The sequence below is a fragment of the Hyperolius riggenbachi genome, chromosome 3, assembly GCF_040937935.1.
Source record: "Hyperolius riggenbachi isolate aHypRig1 chromosome 3, aHypRig1.pri, whole genome shotgun sequence".
Lineage (NCBI taxonomy): Eukaryota > Metazoa > Chordata > Amphibia > Anura > Hyperoliidae > Hyperolius > Hyperolius riggenbachi.
This window is the reverse complement of record NC_090648.1, coordinates 68,397,243-68,417,947: the sequence shown is the minus strand read 5'-3', so window position 1 is coordinate 68,417,947 and position 20,705 is coordinate 68,397,243. Positions and strand designations below refer to the sequence as shown.

The window sequence follows — 20,705 nt, the reverse complement described above, 5'->3', positions numbered from 1 at the left end:
AGCCTAATGGAACCAAAACGGTGCATGGGAGAGGAGAGGAGGCGCTGTAATGGTCGCATAGACTGTTACTAGGCGACCAAAGCACACGGAGCGGTGGAGCTTTCCAGGAGCCCCGCACGGCCTGTCAGACACTACGGCGCAGGGCGGGAGAGGTGTAGCCGGAGGGAACTGGCTAGAACCAGCCAGAGAGCGAGGAGAGCGGAACTTAGGAGGAGACAAGAGGCAGCGGTGAGGAGCGGGAAAGGAGGCCACGAGTAGAGGAAGGCCACAGCAGTCACCCCGGAGGCTAAGAGGGGACCCGGCGGCCACGCAGAGACTACAGTGGAGCAAGTAAGGCAGAGGCAACCCGGCCAAACAGTGACTGGAGGCCAGAGGCAGCGTGCACAGAGTACATCCGAGCTAATCCGGACAGAAAGGAGCCCGGCAGCCAGATGAGTATGGGCCTGAGAGCCAACTACTAGTTACAGTGTGTGTTCAGTTAGTAGCCAGTGTTCAGCGGAGGCTTGCTGAGATAGAAATATAGCAACCCAGAACCTGAAGAGGCCAAATCTGTTCAAAGTCCTATTACTACAGACTGTTTGTGTGCAAAAGCTTTAATGATACAGAGACCTTGTGTTGATGATACAGTTGTTGATGCAAGATAGAGCTACCCAGCTAAGGTGAAGAAATCTTCTGCCGCTTATATAAAGTGTATTAAAGAGACACTGAAGCGAGAATAAATCTCGCTTCAGTGCTTATATTCAGCAGGGGCATGTGTGCCCCTGCTAAAACGCCGCTATCCCGCGGCTGAACGGGGGTCCCTTCACCCCCAAACCCCCCCCTGCAAAATCAACGACCAACTTGGTCGTAGATTTTGCTGCTCTTCAGGCAGGGCTAACGGCTGCAGCCCTGCCTCTCAGCGCTGTCTATCAGCGGCGCATCGCCGCCTCTCCCCCGCCCCTCTCACTGGAGGAAGACTGAGGGGGGCGAGGGAGAGGCGGAGATACGCGCTGACAGACGCGCGTGAGGCAGGGCTGCGGCCATTAGCCCTGCCTGAATGCGGAAGTGATCCCCCGCTGCACGGAGGGGATTTAGGAGGTAAGGGACCTCCGTTTAGCGTTGCGATAGCGGCGGTTTAGCAGGGGCACACGTGCCCCTGCTGAATATAAGCACTGAAGCGAGATTTATTCTCGCTTCAGTGTCTCTTTAAGTGTGAAGGCCTTGCTGTCACAAAGAGACATCAACAGCCTCCATAAGTACTCCGCAGAGCTGACACACACCCCCGCTTGCATTAAAGCGGAACTGTAAACTTTATTTAGACACATAGTTTCACTTACCTGGGGCTTCCCTAAGCCCCCAGCAGCCGCCCTGTCTCGTGCCGGTCCTGCCTGAGCCGCTGTTCTCCCACCGCCAGCTCTGTTTCGTGCCGTAGACTTCTAAACCAACGCCAGCGCAGCCCTGCCACGCGTATCTTTTCATCGCGTTCCCCTCTGCAATAGCGGGGATGCGAAGAAAGGATACACGATGCAGGTCTGCGCTGGCGTCGACTTAGAAGTCTATGGCACGGAACGGAGCTGGCGGCGGGAGAACGGCGGCTCGGGCAGGACCGGCGCGGGACAGGGCGGCTGCTGGGGGCTTAGGGAAGCCCCAGGTAAGTGAAACAAAGGGCTCAATTCTGGTAGCTCTGTGACGTAAAAAAAAAATTTGTAGGTAAAATACCTCATGAGGTATTTTCCTCTTCTTTTATCAATTCTGAAAGATTTTTCTCCATTTCCAAACATGAGGTAAATGCATAGAGTAAGGTAAAACATGAGGTATTTCAGTGGTAAGCCTGCAGCAAATAAGTAATAGTCTTTAATTGTCTTCCATAAGTTAGGATAGTCTTTGGAAGATGTTTTTTTTTTTTTTTTGAGGAGGGAAGGTGTATTTGATTATGTAGCAACCTATGAAAAGTAAGATGAAGGATTGTACAGAGTTTGGAGCACTTTTTCTTTTTTAAAACAAAATGGAAGGGGGGGGGGGGGGGTCGTTGGTCAGATCACTTTTACTTATTTCAGCAAAATATGGGGGCCCTGAACACAGAACAAGCTGAAAAGGCTCCATGTTATGTGACAGATATCACAATTCTGTCACAGCACTGCATTTATCATGTGGTAGAGGTAGGTCTAATTATGTGAGGTAAAAGACATGCAAACACGCACCTTATTTCACTTCAGAATTCAAGTGTGAGGTATTTCACTACTAAATACCATACATTTTTAGTCGAAAATTACCACATGAATTACCTCATGAAATTACATGAGGTAAAACTTTACTTAAAGGAATTCTATGAAAGTTGTACTATTTTCTGGCACCAGCATTAATCAATATGGCAAAAACAGTATGAATGGTTGCAGCATATGTTTTTACTGTGCAGTGCTTTTTTTTTTAATCTACCTTCCTGACGCCGTCCCCTTAAGAAACTGACGGCGACTGATCACGGGCGAGTTCATTATTTGAGGTGATTCCTCTTGTTTAGTGAGGCAGTGAAATCACCAGAGTGCGTTATACAGCACGCAGGGCCGGCCCGCTCATGAGGCGGGGTGAAACTTTTGCCTCAGGCGGCAAATTTCTAGGGGCGGCATCCGCCCGTCGGTGGGTGCGGGAAGCCGGCCGCCCAGCTGGAGGGGTAGCGAGCAGGACGGGGGTATTGGGCCTAGCGGCAGGGAGGGGGGTCGGACCCCCCCCTCCCTCGCCTGGGTCCCCCGTCCTCCGCTCCCCTCCAGCCTTAAATACATCAGAAGCGCAACTCTCGTAAGAGGCAGTGGGCGGGGAGGACTCACCTCTTCCTCGATCCAGCGTGCGCTCCACTGACGTCACTTCCTGCAACGCTGCCCACTGTATTGTAAATGGACGGCGTTGCAGGAAGGGACGTCAGTGGAGCGCACGCTGGATCGAGCGAGGAAGAGGTGAGTCCTCCCCGCCCACTGCCTCTTACGAGAGTTGCGCTTCTGATGTATTTAAGGCTGGAGGGGAGCGGAGGACGGGGGACCCAGGTGAGGGAGGGGGGGGTCCGACCCCCCTCCCCGCCGCTAGGCCCAATACCCCCGCCCTGCCCGCTACCCCTCCAGCTTGGCGGCGGCGGCCCCTCACGGGGGGGCGGGGGAGGTGGCGGCAGCAATAATTTTTTCAAAATTTGCCTCAGGCGGCAAAAAGTCTAGGGCCGGCCCTGACAGCACGTGTCCCTCCGAACTAATAAATTGCTATGAGGAGCTCTCGCTCTTAATCCTTGTTGTGAAAGGAACTTCTGTGTGCCGCTGGCCCCCTGCTTCATTCTGCTCCATTCGGAGCAATAACGCGCCCACCTCCAGCTCATTCGTTTGCCGTTGCTTAACCAATGAAGCAGCGGCACACAGAAGTTTCTTTCACAACAAGGATTAAGAGCGAGAGCTCCTCATAGCAACTTATTAGTTCGGAGGGACACGTGCTGTATAACGCGCTCTGGTGATTTCACTGCCTCACTAAACAAGAGGAATCAGGGCCGGGCCGAGGCATAGGCTGGAGAGGCTCCAGCCTCAGGGCGCAGTGTAGGTGGGGGCACACGATTCATTCAGCTGTCATTCCTAATTGTGTATGAAGTAGAAAGAAATAAGAAAAGGGGATACATAGCAGTGAGATAACTAGATATTAAGGTATTGGGGCGGTTGTGGGCCCTGTGGCCCTCTTAGTCTAATAGCAATCAGTGTGTGACGGTTGGGGTGGAGGGATGGAGGGGTGCACTTTGGTGTCTCAGCCTTGGGTGCTAAAGAACCTTGTCCCGGCTCTGAGAGGAATCACCTCAAATAATGAACTCGCCCGTGATCCGTTTCTTAAGGGGACAGCGTCAGGAAGGTAGATTAAAAAAAAAAAGCACTGCACAGTAAAAACATATGCTGCAACCATTCATACTGTTTTTGCCATATTGATTAATGCTGGTGCCAGAAAATAATACAACTTTCATAGAATTCCTTTAAACTACCAGAATTCCAAAGTTTATTTTCCTCATGAGGTAAATCAAATTCCATGAGGTAATTATCTACTAAACGCTACCAGAATTGAGCCCATTGTTCCTGTCAAGTCCGTTTCATGCGCTCTTCTATGCTATGTTCTGAAGTGTTACTAAGAGTTTGATACAAGATGTGAACCAAAAGGTGCGTACACACGCCAGACTGGAGGCAACGACGGGTCCGTCGTTACCTCCCGCTGGGTGGGCGTGCCAACGACAGTCCGGCGTGTGTACGCACTGTCGGCGGACTGATACGGCTGCTTCTGAGCGATCCGCCAGGCTGATCCGCCAGGCGGAGTGATTTGACTGTGTATTTTGGTCAGATGTCAGTTCACTTCTTACTGTAGCACACTTTTAGGATCACCAGACGCAATGCAACTCCTCTTTTCACTTATCTTATTTTTTACTGACAGGTTCTCTTTACTCTCACGGCCTTAGTAATTTCCAGTTTCTTTAGGACCGTGTACTAAGGTAATATGCATAAATCACACTTTAGGTGCGTACACACGCCGGACTGGAGGCAACGACGGGTCCGTCGTTACCTCCCGCTGGGTGGGCGTGCCAACGACAGTCCGGCGTGTGTACGCACTGTCGGCGGACTGATACGGCTGCTTCTGAGCGATCCGCCGGGCGGATCGCTCAGAAGCAGCCGTATCAGTCCGCCGACAGTGCGTACACACGCCGGACTGTCGTTGGCACGCCCACCCAGCGGGAGGTAATGACGGACCCGTCGTTGCCTCCAGTCCGGCGTGTGTACGCACCTAAAGTGTGATTTATGCATATTACCTTAGTACACGGTCCTAAAGAAACTGGAAATTACTAAGGCCGTGAGAATAAAGAGAACCTGTCAGTAAAAAATAAGATAAGTGAAAAGAGGAGTTGCATTGCGTCTGGTGATCCTAAAAGTGTGCTACAGTAAGAAGTGAACTGACATCTGACCAAAATACACAGTCAAATCACTTGTAGTACAAGTTTTGCAACATCTCTAAATTAGAGCTTATTCAGCCTAAAAGTCAAAGTGCACTAAAAGAGAGTTATATTGTGGGAGAGTGATTTGGGTGGCATAGCTGAGTACATTGGTCACTTTATATTTTATTTTGTTTATTTTTATTTGCCTAACCCTTTTTGATTATTTGATTTATATATTATTTTGTTTGTTGTTTTGGAAAGTGGCCCTATCCAGTCAGGTGGTGCTAAGTGTAAAGTGGGTTTGGTGGAATATTACCAAGGGTAAAGAGTTTGAGAGATCTTCTGAGCAAAGTGAACATCCTTTTGGGGTCACCCAACGAACTGTGAAACTGTACAGTACCATCTTGAAAACTTTCACGAGTTCCCCCAGGATTTGCTGAGCAATATAGCTTGGACTTGGTTGAAAGGGACTGAGAACTGTTTAGGAATTGAATTGCTCAGTAGACCTTCCCCTGCCCATTCCCCACCTAATGGTACTGTGATGTAAACATGCTGTGAAGTGGTTGATTATTGTACAAGAAGACCTTTGTAGCTCAACTTTCATATATAATTTGTATGTAACTTAACCTTTTTATTCCGCAGCTTTTACCGGTGCATCGGCTGTAAAGACTAGAAGATTGTGTATTTTGACCTGTGATGTGCAAGGGAGGTGTATTGTGTTGTTGAAGTGTTACGGGTTGATTGAAGCCACAGTGACGACCATTACGTCACAAATAAATCTTTGATAAATTAATCGTCTGATGGGTTCCTCTCAGCCGGAGCCCAGTGCTAACGGATAAATCGGGTTACACATTCTCCCCACGCTGTGTCTGACTTCCCTGTGCCACTTCCCCCACACCGCGTCCGAAATCACTGTTCCACAATCTCCACGCCGTGTCCAACCTCACTGTGCCACTCTCCCCATGCAATGTCCAACCTCACTGTGCCACTCTCGCCACGCTGTGTCCAACCTCACTGTGCCACTTTCCCCACGCCATGTCCAACCTCACTGTGCCACTCTCGCCACGCTGTGTCCAACCTCACTGTGCCACTCTCCCCACACCACGGCCAACCTCACGTGCCACCTTCCCCATGCCGTGTCCAACCTCACCGTGCCACCTTCCCCACGCCATGTCCAACCTCACTGTGCCACTCTCCCCACGCCATGTCCAACCTCACTGTGCCACTCTTGCCATGCTGTGTCCAACCTCACTGTGCCACTCTCCCCACACCATGGCCAACCTCACGTGCCTCCTTCCCCATGCCGTGTCCAACCTCACGTGCCACCTTCCCCACATCATGTCCAACCTCACTGTGCCCGGTAGTGAATGAGCCCTTAGTGTGTGCTGCAGATGTCAGAACTCACTTAAAAACTTCAGCTCAACAAATAAGTTGTTTCCAGAAAGAATGATGGCAGCCCCCATGAAACGGAAACCGCATATTCTGCAGCTCTAACCAGCAAGGTGAGATGACACTGTGCTATAGTGAAACATTGTTATTTAGGCATGTAGAACATGGCAAAGTTTCGTTTAAGTTTAGTTTAACGGACACCTGAAATGACCCTAAAATTGCTTAACACAACAATGTGTGTATTGTGGGGTCCCGTCACTCATAGGTACCCCTGTTTGGCCGGGCTGCACTCTTTTGCTCTGCTCTGCTCCCCCCTTTGTGATTCTGACAGGAGCCAGTCAAACAGAAGCTGAAGGAGCAGAACATGCTTTGTCCCACTCCGCCCTCCGTAGTAAGGCTGAATGAGATCAATGAGACCAAAAAGCAAAATTGTCCTGGAGCCTGCAAGGGGCGCAGGCTGCACAGACCTACACACCTCAGTCACTGCCTCTCAACAATGCGTTCCACGCTTCTTTCCATCTTATCTGCTCTTATGCCTTCACAGAGGAAGTTCCGGTTTAGTAGGCGGAAGTGTGGGGAAGATGGAGAGTGACAAGGTGTGATCAACGAGAGGCGGCGGCATAGATGACTTAACCCCCTCTTCACCTCCGGCATGCTCCAAGACAATTTGACTTTCTTGCGCAATTGATCTCTCTCATCCCTACTCCCTGGATGTTCGTGCTTTCACCCCGCTATGTAGAGCAGCCACAAGCGAGGAACGTTCTGGGCATGCTCACTGAAGTGTTTGCCGTTTTGGGGCCAGTTCCGGTGTGCTTAACTTCTACCAAATAAATACTGTAATTTGTGTGTGTGTTAGTTTAGAATTGTCTAATCCAAACTCCTCTCTGAAATAATTTCAGAGAGGACTGTATCTTGTGAAATCATATGGTATTTGATAGCAACATGTTTCAGGAACTAGGATAGGAATGGTGATTTAGCCACCATGTTTCTGAAAGTCCATCGAAACAGAACATAACCATTGGCCTATAGCCAATCGAAAAAAAAAAACACTTTTATTTTATTTATTTTTTGGTGGCAGACAGTTGTCTTTCAGTTTCTTCACCACGGTGACCGCCCACAGGTTATTCTCGGTCTTAGTTGCCTAGCTGTGATTACCACAAAGGTCTCTCGAAATTGTGGTTTCCTGGCAAGCTTATGAAGATGTTCAGTTCCTTATTCCTGGGTGTGTTGACACAGAGTTCAGATGAACATGGAGCTGCTGCTTCTTCTGGGTAAGAATCTTTTCTTTGTTACGGAGACCGCCGTGCTCAGAACTGCTTTATTAGTAGACTGTATGCAGTGGTGTAACTAAAAATTATCCTCATTATAAGCTGTACTGTGTAGTTATCTGGCCTGTGGCCAATGCACCTTCTTCATCCTTCTTCAGTGGATGCCGTACTGTCTAGTTATCTGGCCTGTGGCCAATGCACCTTCTTCATCCTCATTGCCCCCCAATGTTTACACCCTTTCACTTGCCAACCCCTTGTGACCCGCGCTAGCTTGCCTGCTCAGTGTGCCGTGCTCATTCACGGACGGGATCGCACCCCTGAACTTCCATAGTGTCCCAGCATCAGCTGTGGTCTTGAGGAGCACATGAGAAGTCTCCACAGGATTCCTACTACCAAGGTAAGGATCTAACTTTTCCTTTTAACAAAGTCACAGGTTTGCTTTATTGAAGTGTACTTACAGCTAAAGCAAAGCTGAAGTGATTACTATGAGGCAAGTAATTGTCTCTGTAGAAGTAAGATTAAGTAGAACGCTCCTGGAGTCCCTGATTCTTATTTTGGGTTTAAAGGACCACTACAGTGAAAAAGTTAAAATCTAACAGAACCAACAGGTTTTGAACTAGTCCATCTGCTCATGGGGATTCGCCGGGTTTTCTTTGGTTTCAAAAGCATTCTCTGAACAGCAGTTGCCTAGTTTAACTGCCAAAAAAGTGTGCAAGTTAAGAGGGAGGCTGGCTAGTATCTTACTACTTTGGCAGTTAGACTAAGCAAGTGCCGTTCAGGAAATACTTTTAAAAACAAGGAAAACCCTGAGACTCCTTCATAGGGGGATGGACTAGTCCAAAACCTGTCGGTTCTGTCAGATTTTAACTGCTTACTTTTTTTTTTGCTGTAGTGGTGTTGTCAGGACATTGAATGTCACTATCGCCGTTTCAGCAAAATCTTTCTAGCATGCCAGATAAATCGACTTTGGTCAGAAATTGATCAAAAAGGTGATTGGGCGATTTGCACGTTGCGGCATTGATCATTTGATCATTAATCGAGAGCTGTATGGGCACCCTTACAAACACTGCACAATGGCTGGCAGTATATATAACAATATATAGTCATATAAAGATAAACCAATCGCGCAGAAACACATCTGTGAAAAACATGAGTGTTATCACAAAGTGACTAATCACTAATTTGTTCCATCCAGGAAGCAAAAATTGGGATTAGCAATTTAAAGGGAACCCAAGGTGAGAGGGATATGGAGGCTGACATGTTTGGCTCCTTTACAATAATACACATTGCCTGGCTGTCCTGCTGATCCTCTGCCTCTAATACGTTGAGCTATAGACCCTGAACAAGCATGCAGCAGATCAGATGTCTATGATAAATCTGACAAGATTAGCTGCATGCTTGTTTCATGTATGTGATTTAGACCCTACTGCAGCCAGAAAGATCAGCAGGACAGCCAGGCAACTGGTATTGTTTAAAAGGAAATAAATATGGCAGCCTCCATAGGTCTCACACTTCGGGTTCCTTTTAAAGAGATTCCGTTAAAGAGGAACCGTAGGGAAAATAACGCAAGGAATACAACTGATTGTTTTTGTTTTTACAAAATTAATGTATAATTTATTTAGTTTGCTCATCGTAAAAGCTTTCCTCTCCCTGATTTACATTCTGAAATTTATCACAGCAGCAAGCTTTATTCCTGACAGGTGTAGCTCTGTGGAATGTTTGTTTCTGAGAATTCCAAAGCCAGTAAAAATAATGCCTGGTTTCCCAGATTTCCACATTGCTAAACATCCTTGACAACTTATCACTGGTGGGTCTACATACCAATAAAGAGCAATATATAGATATAGGAAGTGTTCCTGGTGTTGAAACCAGGAAAATGAAAATAAAAGTGAATATCCTGAATGATTAACTGCATTCTACAATATTATTATTATTATTATTATTTAGTATTTATATAGCGCCGACATATTACGCAGCGCTGTACAATGTATATATATATATATCTTGTCACTAACTGTCCCTCAAAGGAGCTCACAATCTAATCCCTACCATTGCCATATGTCTATATTATGTAGTGTAAGTACTGTAGTCTAGGGCCAATTTTAGGGGGAGCCAATTAGCTTATCTGTATGTTTTTTTTTTTGGAATGTGGGAGGAAACCGGAGTGCCCGGAGGAAACCCACGCAGACACGGAGAGAACATACAAACTCTTTGCAGATAGTGCCCTGGCTGGGACTCGAACCAGGGACCCAGCGCTGCAAGGCGAGAGAGCTAACCACTACGCCACCGTGCTGCCCAATAATAATATGTCACTACAGGGCCTCTTTATTTGTTTAGTGATGGGAAGAGGGTGTGGCATCCTCACAAGTTTGCCTCAAGACGGCGAAAAGTCTAGAACCGGCCCTGGATGCACAGGGTGCAGTATGGGAAGCCAGGAGGCAGGGGGTGATGGAGCATGCAGTAGCAGGAGGCAGGGGGTGATGGAGCATGCAGTAGCAGGAGGCAGGGGGTGATGGAGCATGCAGTAGCAGGAGGCAGGGGGTGATGGAGCATGCAGTAGGAGGAGACAGGGGGTGATGGATGTGCAGAGTGCAGTATGGGAAGCCAGGAGGCAGGGGGTGATGGAGCATGCAGTAGCAGGAGGCAGGGGGTGATGGAGCATGCAGTAGCAGGAGGCAGGGGGTGATGGAGCATGCAGTAGCAGGAGGCAGGGGGTGATGGAGCATGCAGTAGGAGGAGACAGGGGGTGATGGAGCATGCAGTAGGAGGAGACAGGGGGTGATGGATGTGCAGAGTGCAGTATGGGAAGCCAGGAGGCAGGGGGTGATGGAGCATGCAGTAGGAGGAGGCAGGGGGTGATGGAGCATGCAGTAGGAGGAGGCAGGGGGTGATGGATGTGCAGGGTGCAGTATGGGAAGCCAGGAGGCAGGGGGTGATGGAGCATGCAGTAGCAGGAGGCAGGGGGTGATGGAGCATGCAGTAGCAGGAGGCAGGGGGTGATGGAGCATGCAGTAGCAGGAGGCAGGGGGTGATGGAGCATGCAGTAGCAGGAGGCAGGGGGTGATGGAGCATGCAGTAGGAGGAGGCAGGGGGTTATGGAGCATGCAGTAGCAGGAGGCAGGGGGTGATGGATGTGCAGAGTGCAGTATGGGAAGCCAGGAGGCAGGGGGTGATGGAGCATGCAGTAGGAGGAGGCAGGGGGTGATGGATGTGCAGAGTGCAGTATGGGAAGCCAGGAGGCAGGGGGTGATGGAGCATGCAGTAGGAGGAGGCAGGGGTGATGGATGTGCAGAGTGCAGTATGGGAAGCCAGGAGGCAGGGGGTGATGGAGCATGCAGTAGGAGGAGGCAGGGGGTGATGGATGTGCAGAGTGCAGTATGGGAAGCCAGGAGGCAGGTGGTGATGGAATATGAAGTAGGAGGAGACAGGGGGTGATGGATGTGCAGAGTGCAGTATGGGGGGCCAGGTGGCAGGCGGTGATGGAACATGCAGTAGGAGGAGGCAGGGGGTGATGGATGTGCAGAGTGCAGTATGGGAAGCCAGGAGGCAGGGGGTGATGGAGCATGCAGTAGGAGGAGGCAGGGGGTGATGGATGTGCAGAGTGCAGTATGGGAAGCCAGGAGGCAGGGGGTGATGGAGCATGCAGTAGGAGGAGGCAGGGGGTGATGGATGTGCAGAGTGCAGTATGGGAAGCCAGGAGGCAGGGGGTGATGGAGCATGCAGTAGGAGGAGGCAGGGGGTGATGGATGTGCAGAGTGCAGTATGGGAAGCCAGGAGGCAGGTGGTGATGGAATATGAAGTAGGAGGAGACAGGGGGTGATGGATGTGCAGAGTGCAGTATGGGGGGCCAGGTGGCAGGCGGTGATGGAACATGCAGTAGGAGGAGGCAGGGGGTGATGGATGTGCAGAGTGCAGTATGGGAAGCCAGGAGGCAGGGGGTGATGGAGCATGCAGTAGGAGGAGGCAGGGGGTGATGGAGCATGCAGTAGGAGGAGGCAGGGGGTGATGGATGTGCAGAGTGCAGTATGGGAAGCCAGGAGGCAGGGGGTGATGGAGCATGCAGTAGGAGGAGGCAGGGGGTGATGGATGTGCAGAGTGCAGTATGGGAAGCCAGGAGGCAGGGGGTGATGGAGCATGCAGTAGGAGGAGGCAGGGGGTGATGGATGTGCAGAGTGCAGTATGGGAAGCCAGGAGGCAGGTGGTGATGGAATATGAAGTAGGAGGAGACAGGGGGTGATGGATGTGCAGAGTGCAGTATGGGGGGCCAGGTGGCAGGCGGTGATGGAACATGCAGTAGGAGGGGGCGGAGGGTGATGGAATATGCAGTAGGAGGGGGCAGAGGGTGATGGAATATGCAGGAGGAGGAGACAGGGGGTGATGGATGTGCAGTATGGGAAGCCAGGAGGTACGGGGTGATGGAACATACAGTGGCAGGGGGGTAATGGCACAATCTGAGGACAAGGAGGTAGAGATGTTTAGGAGCATAGTATTCAGTGTTATGTTTATATAGTCTTGCTTTAATTCACTTCTCATTTACAGTTTGCTTTCTTGCAGCAATAGTTGGAGTGGAAATTATGGCTGTCAGATCAGGTGAGCAGTTCAAAATTACAACCCTTCACAATGTGGGGACACTTATCAAATGTGGTTTTACTGAGGCCTGGATGGCTACCTTTAAAATGAACCAGAAGTGAGAGGAATATCTCCATCTTCATTCACTTATAAACAATGCCAGTTGCCTGGCTGTTAAGCTGAGCTTTTGGCTTTAGTGGGTTTTGAGTCCCTCACCCGAAATAAGCATGCAGCCAGTGGAGGCACACCAGAGTCAGGAGTTAGGAATAGGGACTTGACTAACCCCCCCCCCCCCCCCCCCCATCCCAAAGAAAGACTTTCCTAGGCCGCCACCACAGACCTTCCCACCCATTTCCCCCTCCCCCTGTGGTAACTCCCAAGATAGAGGTAAGGCATTGAGACCAACCACAGCCCTGGTCCCCCCTACTGCTGCCAGGTCTGCTCTCCCAGTTGTTACACCTCTGGTTAGGAATGATTTCAGAGCTCAGGCTGTAGATAAGCGCCATGGCGGAACCGGACAACATGTCGGGATTAGGGTATGGGCCAGCCAGACTCTTTGGCTGTACAATCGTCTCCCGTGCTCTGTGCTCCTTGTCCGTGTTCTGAAATCATTGGCCCATCCACATATCAGAGAAGTAGCTGTGTGGGGATGGGGGGGGGAGCAAGGGCCAACTCTGACTATCCGTGTTTCTTTTTTTGTTGTCCCCCATTTAGCGATTTCTTAATTACAGGTGGTGAGATTCTGTCTAATAATATTTTGGGTTTGAGGGTACAATGGTTAAAGGACTTCCGAGGTGAAGAGGGTAAAAGAGATTTTACTCACCTGGGGGCTTCTTCCATCCCATAGCAGCTGTTCCGTGCCCTCGCTGCAGCCCCTGTTCTCCGTGTTGTCCCGCTGGCTGCCCATGCACATCGCGACCCCGCCGGCGGGTCGGCTCTTCCCCTCGCGTCCACGTCATCTGGTGCGTACTGCACCAGTGCAGAAGTTGTGTGCAGGCACAGTACACACCAGATGACGTGGACGCGAGGGGAAGGAAGGCCCTCACAGGCGCAGAAGACCCGACTCACTGGCGGGGTCGCGATCATTACAAGCTGCCAGCGGAACTAGGCGGATTACCGGGGCTGCGGTGAGGGCACGCGACAGCTGCTATGGGCTGGAGAAAGCCCCCGGTGAGTAAAATCTCTCTTACCCTATTCGCCTCGGAAATAATTAAAAGTGAATCTGTGAGATAAAAATAAAGTAAAAGCTATTTACCTTAGAAGAGGGTAGCCTCTGGATAATCCAGAATATTTATTTATTTACTAGCTGATTACCCGGCGTTGCCTGGTTATGTATTTGGCTGGTGTTGGCTCCGCATACTTTTTCTAACCCTAACGCACCACTACTCAATGACCAAGTTTGTGAGCTTTGCGGTTTTTGGTATTAATAATTTGCATTGAAATGAAAAAAAAATCGGAGTTTTGATTCACTTTTGTAGGCTCCACCCACTTTTCTGAATATTAATCACAGTCCTCTAGTGTCCAACTGTGCAAAGTTTGAGAACCCTATCATTAACAGTGTAAGAATGGCTGCAGTTTACATTTTTCCCAGTGAAATTTGTATTCATCTCCACCCACTGATGACCCAGCGTTGCCTGGGGATGTATTTGACTGGTGGCTCCGCCCACTTTCTAACCCTAACACACAAATACTCAATGACCAAGTTTGTGAGCTTTGGGGTCCTTGGCATCAATAATTTGTATATTCCAATTGAAATTAAACAAATCAGATTGGCTGTTTGTGGCTTCACCCCCTCTCCAGCATTTGGACCCAAGTCACCCAATGACCAACTGTAGCAGGTTTGAGGCCTCTGACTGCTATTAAAGAGAATCTGTATTGTTAAAATCGCACAAAAGTAAACATACCAGTGTGTTAGGGGACATCTCCTATTACCCTCTGTCACAATTTCGCCGCTCCCCGCCGCATTAAAAGTGGTTAAAAACAGTTTTAAAAAGTTTGTTTATAAACAAACAAAATGGCCACCAAAACAGGAAGTAGGTTGATGTACAGTATGTCCACACATAGAAAATACATCCATACACAAGCAGGCTGTATACAGCTTTCCTTTTGAATCTCAAAAGATCATTTGTGTGTTTCTTTCTCCCTGCAGTTCTCATGCACTGAAGTTTCAGGCTGCTTGTTTCTTCCTGCAAACAGCTTTGCCCTTGTCTGTAATTCTTCAGTATGTGAAAGCCCAGCCAGCTCAGAGGACGATTTATCCAGCTTGTAAAAGATAAGAGAGAAGAGAGAAGCTGCTCTAATCCTAAATAATACACAGGCAGTGTGCATAGAGGGGCCTGGAAGGGGGAGTTCATAGCAGAACCACAACACTGAAGAACTTGGCAGCCTTCCAGACACAGGCTGACAAGTCTGACAAGGGAAAGATACATTGATATATTACAGAGACTGTGATAGCAGAAAGTGCTGCAGTAAGCCAGAACACATTAGAATAGCTTTTGGAACTTGTAGGATGATAAAAAACAGGATGCAATTTTTGTTACGGAGTCTCTTTAACAGTGTAAAAATGGGAGCAATTTAAATATTCCACTTGAAGATCAACAGGTGAATTTTGACTGGCTATTATAGCCTCCACCCACTTCCCTGAATATTAATCTGGGCAAAGTTTGGGAACCCTGCTATAAACAGTGTAAAAATGGCTGCAGTTTTCATTTTCCCAGTGAAATTTGTTTTTGCTCTGCCCACTGTTTGTAACCTGGACACACAGTCATTCTGTGACCAAGTTTGTGAGCTTTCGGGTCCTTGGCATCAATAATTTGTATTTTCCCATGAAATAAAATGAAACAAATCTGATTCACTGTTTGTGGCTCTGTCCCCTTTTCTGAATTTGAACCCCAGTGACCCAATTACCAACTGTACCAGGTTTGAGGCTTGTGCCATTAACAGTGCAAGAATGGCAGCAATTTTAATATTCTCCTTGAAAAGCGACATGTGATTTTTGATTGGTATTTTTAGGCTCCACCCACTTTTCTGAATATTAATCTCAGTCACCCAGTAACCAACTGTGCAAAGTTTGAGAACCCTATCATTAACGGTGTAAGCATGGCTGCAGTTTATATTTTCCCAGTAAATGTTGTCTTTGGGTTCCTGGCATCAAAATTGTGTGACTGGAAGCAGTTTATCCAGCAAAGAAATCTAGCTGTTTGTGGCTCCACCCCTTTACTGAATTTGAACCCCAGACACTTAACGACCAACTGTAGCAGGTTTGAGGCCTCTGCCATTAACAGTGTAAGAATGACTGCAGTTTCAATATTCCCCTTGAAAATCAATAGGTGAATTTTGATTGGCTCTTGTAGGCTCCACCTACTTTTCTGAATATTAATCCTAGTCACCCAGTGACCAACTGTGCAAAGTTTGAGAACCTTGCCAATAACAGTGTAAGAAAAGCTGCAGTTTACATTTTCCCATGAAAAAAGTTAGTTGTTTTTGGCTCCGCCCACTATTTGTAATCTTGACATACAGTCACTCAATGACCAATTGCATGAGCTTTGGGGTCCTTAGCATCAATAAGTTGCATTTTACCATTGAAAATAAACAAATCTGATTCTCTGTTTTTGGCCCGCTCCCTTCAGAATTTAAACCCCAGTCTCCCAGTGACTGACTGTAGCAGATATTAGGCCTCTGCCATTAAGAGTGTAAGAATGGCAGCAATGTAAATATTCCCCTTGAAAATCAAAAGGTGAATTTTGATTGGCTGCTGTAGGCTCCACCCACTTTCCTGAATATTAGTCCCAGTCATCCAGTGACCAACTGTGTCACCCACCCGCCCAGTTTGAGAGCCCTGCCAATAACAGAATGGCTGAAATCAATCTAACAAATCTTATTGGCTGTTTGTGGCCCCACCCCTTTAGTGAATTTGGACCCCAGTCACCCAATGACTGACTGTATCAGGTTTGAGGCCTCTGCCATTAACAGTGTAAGAATGGTAGCAATGTGAATATTCCCCTTGAAAATCAATAGGTACATTTTGATTGGCTGTTGTAGGCTCCACGTACACTTCTGAATATTCATCCCAGTCTCCCAGTGGACAATTGTGTCAAGTTTGGGAACCCTGCCATGTTAAAAATTTAGTTGTTGGCACCGCCCACTTTTTCTAATCTTGACATTCAGTCACTCAATTATCAAGTTTATCAGCTTTGGGGTCCTTGGTATCAATACTTTGTATATTCCCATTGAAAAATAAACAAATCTGGCTGTGTGTGGCTCTGCCCCCTTTCTGAATTTGAACCCTAGTCACCCTGTGACCAATTTGTACCAGGTTTTGAGGCATCTGCTATTAACAGTATAAGAGAATGGTAGCAGCTTAAATATTCCCTTTGAAAATCAAAAGGTGAATTTTTATTGGCTGTTGTAGGCTCCACGCACCTTCCAAAATTCATTCACCCAGTGACCAACTGTGCAAAGTTTGAGAACCCTGCCATTAATGGTGTAAGAATGGCTGCAGTTTATATTTTCCCAGTAAATGTTGTTTTTGGCTCCGCCCACTTTTTGTAACCTGGACACAAAGTCACTCAAAGACCAATCCGAAACAGTCTGTATGCATGTTGGATTATTATGGCTCTGTACATATTAACAAGCTGACACATCATTGCATTCCAGCGGTTCTGGAGGTGTGTTTAGCTTCTAAGGGTACAATGGTTAATTTGCATATATTCAGCAGTGGTGCCTGGGGGACATCTCGAGCTCACTCCAACCTGAATTATCGCAAATTCTTTCTGTTTTAGGAAAGCAAACTTTTGTTTTTCTAAAGACCAAGTTTGTAAGCTTTCAGGTTCCCGGCATCAAAAATGTGTGAATGGAAGCAGTTTATCCACCAAGGAAATCTGATTGGCTGTTTGTGGCCCCACCCCTTTAGTGAATTTGAGCCCCAGTCACCCAATCACCGACTGTAGCAAGTTTGAAGCCTCTGCCATTAAAAGTGTAAGAATAGCAGCAGTTTAAATATTCCCCTTGAAAATCAATAGGTGAATTTTGATTGGCTGTTGTAGGCTCCACCCACATGCTTGAATCTTAAAGAGGAACTCCAGTGAAAATAATGTAGTAAAAAAAGTGCTTCATTTTTTACCATAATTATGTATAAATGATTTAGTCAGTGTTTGCTCATTGTAAAATCTTTCCTCTCCCAGATTCACATTCTGACATTTATTACATGGTGACATTGTTACTGTGGGCAGGTTATTTAGCTGTTTCTAGCTGCTCTGTCTGTTATAGACAGCTAATAACAGCTATTTCCTGTCTCTGAACATTGTTACATTGTGGCAGTTTGCCAGCAGTACCGCGGTATTCAGAGCCTCTTGTGGGAGGGGTTTCAGCACAAAATCAGTCACACAGCGCCCCCTGATGGTCTGTTTGTGAAAATCATTGTCTTTCTCATGTAAAATGGGGTATCAGCTACTGATTGGGAAAAAGTTCAATTCTTGGTTGGAGTTTCTCTTTAAAGGAGTTCTGTTACGGGGTTTCTAAGGAGGAAAACAGACACTTACCTTGGGCGTCTATCAGCCCCCTGCAGCGGTAATGTCCCACGGTGGCGTCCTCCCATCTGCCGTTCTCCGCCGCCGGCCCCGGTCTAGCGCAGCATGGAATCCAACTGCGGCTGCGCTACAGTGGCTGCGCACCCGCTCGCTTCCGCCTGCGTCATCGGAAGCTTACTGCGCAAGCGCAGTACAAGGCTCCGTTGTACTGCGCCTGCGCAGTAAGCCTCAGATGACGCGAGCGGAGGCGCGGCAACGCGCATTATTCGTCTGTGTGACAGCCGAATAGTAGCCCAGTGCCGGCTGCGGGGAACGGCGGATGGGAGGAGGACGGCGTGGGACATTACCACTGCAGGTGGCTGATAGAAGCCCCAGGTAAGTGGCAGTATTTCTCCTCAGGAACTCCCACAGAACCCCTTTAATCGCATTCACCCAGTGACCAAGTGTGCCAAGTTTGAGAACCCTGCGATTAACAGTCTAAGAATGGCTGCAGTTTACATTTTCCCATTTAAAATGAATGGCTGAAATTTGATTGGCTGTTTTATGCTCCGCCCACTTTTCCTAGATTTGTAACCTCGGTCACCAAGTGACCAACTGTGCCATGTGTGGGGACTCTGGCTTGATTACTGTGAGAATGGCAGCCTTTTACATTTTTTCCATTGACTTGAATGGGTGAAATCTGATTTGCTGTTTGTAGCTCCGCCCATGTGTGCAGGGAGGACGCGAGACCCCCAGAACATATCATCCCAGGTAGTAAGGGATCTGTGTACCAAGTTTCGTTCAAATCGGTCAAGCCGTTTTCGAGTAATCGCGGCACATACACACACACATACATACATACATCCGATTTTATATATATATAGATTTAAATTTAAATGAGTTATTAGGCATTTAGTACTAAAATAAGTGCTACTTACCCGGGGCTTCGTCCAGCCCCAAGCTCCCTGCATGTCCCTCGCAGCAGCTCTCCCCGCAGCCGTTCGCCGTCTCTGCATCCTGGTCCGCGGTGAGGACGTCAGGCCAACCTGGAGGTCGGCCTGTACTGCGCCTGTGCGAGCGGCTCTGTCAATCACCGCCACATGGACCGGAGCGTACTGCGCAGGTGCAGTAGTTCTGTATCTCAAAAAGCTGGGAAGTATGAGTATATATGCTTTTTTTTTTTGTATGAGGAGCATTGGAAAAACATCTGAAGCTTTTCCTCTTCACGTCATACAGATCCTCTCCCTGCACCGGAGCTGTCCTTACTAACACCTGTGACCTACAAGGGCCGGCCGGCAGACCTGCAATGTACAGCTGCCGACACTTATCCAGAGGCCACCTTCTCTCTCTATTCCCAATCTCAAGTATTGCTGGAGGAAAAGACAGCACCAGAGACCAAGACCAGTGTGACCTTTACTGTCCAGCCTCCTGCTTCCGGGGACACGATGACTTATACCTGTGCCTACCAACACTGGGTGCAGGGGCGGCGAGAAATGTCCCTGCTCAGCAATGTGGTCACAGTTACTCTCCTGGGTGAGTCTTGTCTACTGCTTTAAAATCCCAAATTAAAGAACAGTGCTTTAAAGTGTACCCAAGGTGACATGTGACATGATGAGATAAACATGTGTACAGTGCAAAACATATTAATAACCAGACTGCTTTTATTTTTTTCATTTTGATGCCAGAAGGAGTTACTTTTCAGGCATGCAAGTGACAGCTGTGGTGCCTTGTCAGAATATAGTAAACCTTACTGATAAGCAAATTACAGCCATAAAAGTTTTCCTGGCAGCAGGGCGTTGCTAGCCCCAAAGATCAGTGGCACGTGCCCAGGATCTATTCTGGGGTGCCCCGGATGTCCCCCAGGCAGAGTCAGCTGTGGTTCTTCAATGGTGGGCATGCTGAGAGCTGTGGTGCATCAATCTGAGGTATTCTGGGTGCTGTGGTGCCTCTGTCTGTGCATACTGGGTTCTGTGGTGCCATGCTGGGGACTTTGATGCCTTTATGTGGGCATGCAGAGAGCTGTGGTTCTTTTATGGGGCATGCTGGGAGTTGTGGGGCCCATGGGAGGGGGTCCACTAGAAGGTCAGGGAATGCTATGGGGGAACTGCCAGATAACCTGGCGGCAGGCTAGCAGCAAGCCCGACCAGCTAGCATACAAGCCAGGTAACTCTGCCTACTTTTTTGTATAAATCGAACATTCAACATTTTGCTGGGCCGCTGTTACATTCATAGAAATTTGGCTCCACCCATGACCACACCCACATTCTGGTGCATGGCCACACCCATTTTTTGGCTGGAGTGCCCAAAAGTGCCCCGGATCTCTTAGGATCCTAGCAATACCCCTGCCTGGCAGAATACAACTTCTGAGGGCAGGGGAGAGAGAAAAAGGTCAATAGTTCATGTATTTTAACCACTTCAGCCTTCAGTCGTGTTTCACTTTATGCATCCGAGCAATTTTCACCTCCCATCCATTAGCCTATAACTTTAGCACTACTTATCACAATGAATTGATCTATATCTTGTTTTTTTCCACCACTAATTAGGCTTCCTTTAGGGGGGTACATTTACTAAGAGCTACTTTACTGTAAATGCATTTTATCAGGAAGAATAAGAAAAAAATGGAAAAAAAATCATTATTTCCCAGTTTTCGGCCACTATAGTTCTAAAATAATACATGCCTCCATAATTAAAACCCACATATTGTATTTGCCTAATAGTCCCGTTTAAATTATGTCCCTATCACAATGTATGGCGACAATATTTTATTTAGAAATAAAAGTGCATTTTTTCCGTTTTGCATCCATCACTATTTACAAGCTTATAATTTAAAAAAATAGAAATATTTCATCTTTACATGGATATTTAAAAAGTTTAGACCCTTAGGTAAATATTTAAGTTTTTTTCTATTGTAATGTTATTTTTTTTTGTTTTTTTTATTAAACATTTTCTTTAGGTATTTTTAGGGGAAACAGGAAATTTGGGCGCATGAGGCAGGTGGACAAAAAGGGCGCCGCCATTCACTGCCATAATAAATATCGTTTAATGGGCGCCCAACAGGAA

At 47.8% G+C, this 20,705-nt stretch overlaps 1 protein-coding gene across 6 annotated transcripts in view; it reads left to right on the top strand.

The window, feature by feature from the left end:
* Window positions 1-4,927: 4,927 nt before the first annotated feature.
* Window positions 4,928-20,705, top strand: part of C3H19orf38 (chromosome 3 C19orf38 homolog) — a 52,088-nt gene continuing 36,310 nt past the window's right edge. The window contains exons 1-4 of one of the 6 annotated variants that reach the window (XM_068274332.1): window positions 4,928-6,414; window positions 7,380-7,572; window positions 12,109-12,159; window positions 18,882-19,178. In XM_068274332.1, the coding sequence (XP_068130433.1) occupies window positions 7,545-7,572; window positions 12,109-12,159; window positions 18,882-19,178 (376 nt within the window). In that variant the 5' untranslated portion in view covers window positions 4,928-6,414; window positions 7,380-7,544. Of the gene's footprint in view, window positions 6,415-7,207; window positions 7,573-12,108; window positions 12,160-18,881; window positions 19,179-20,705 lie in introns of those variants that run through there. The other 5 variants (XM_068274334.1, XM_068274337.1, XM_068274336.1 and 2 more) reach the window with 5 other exon arrangements.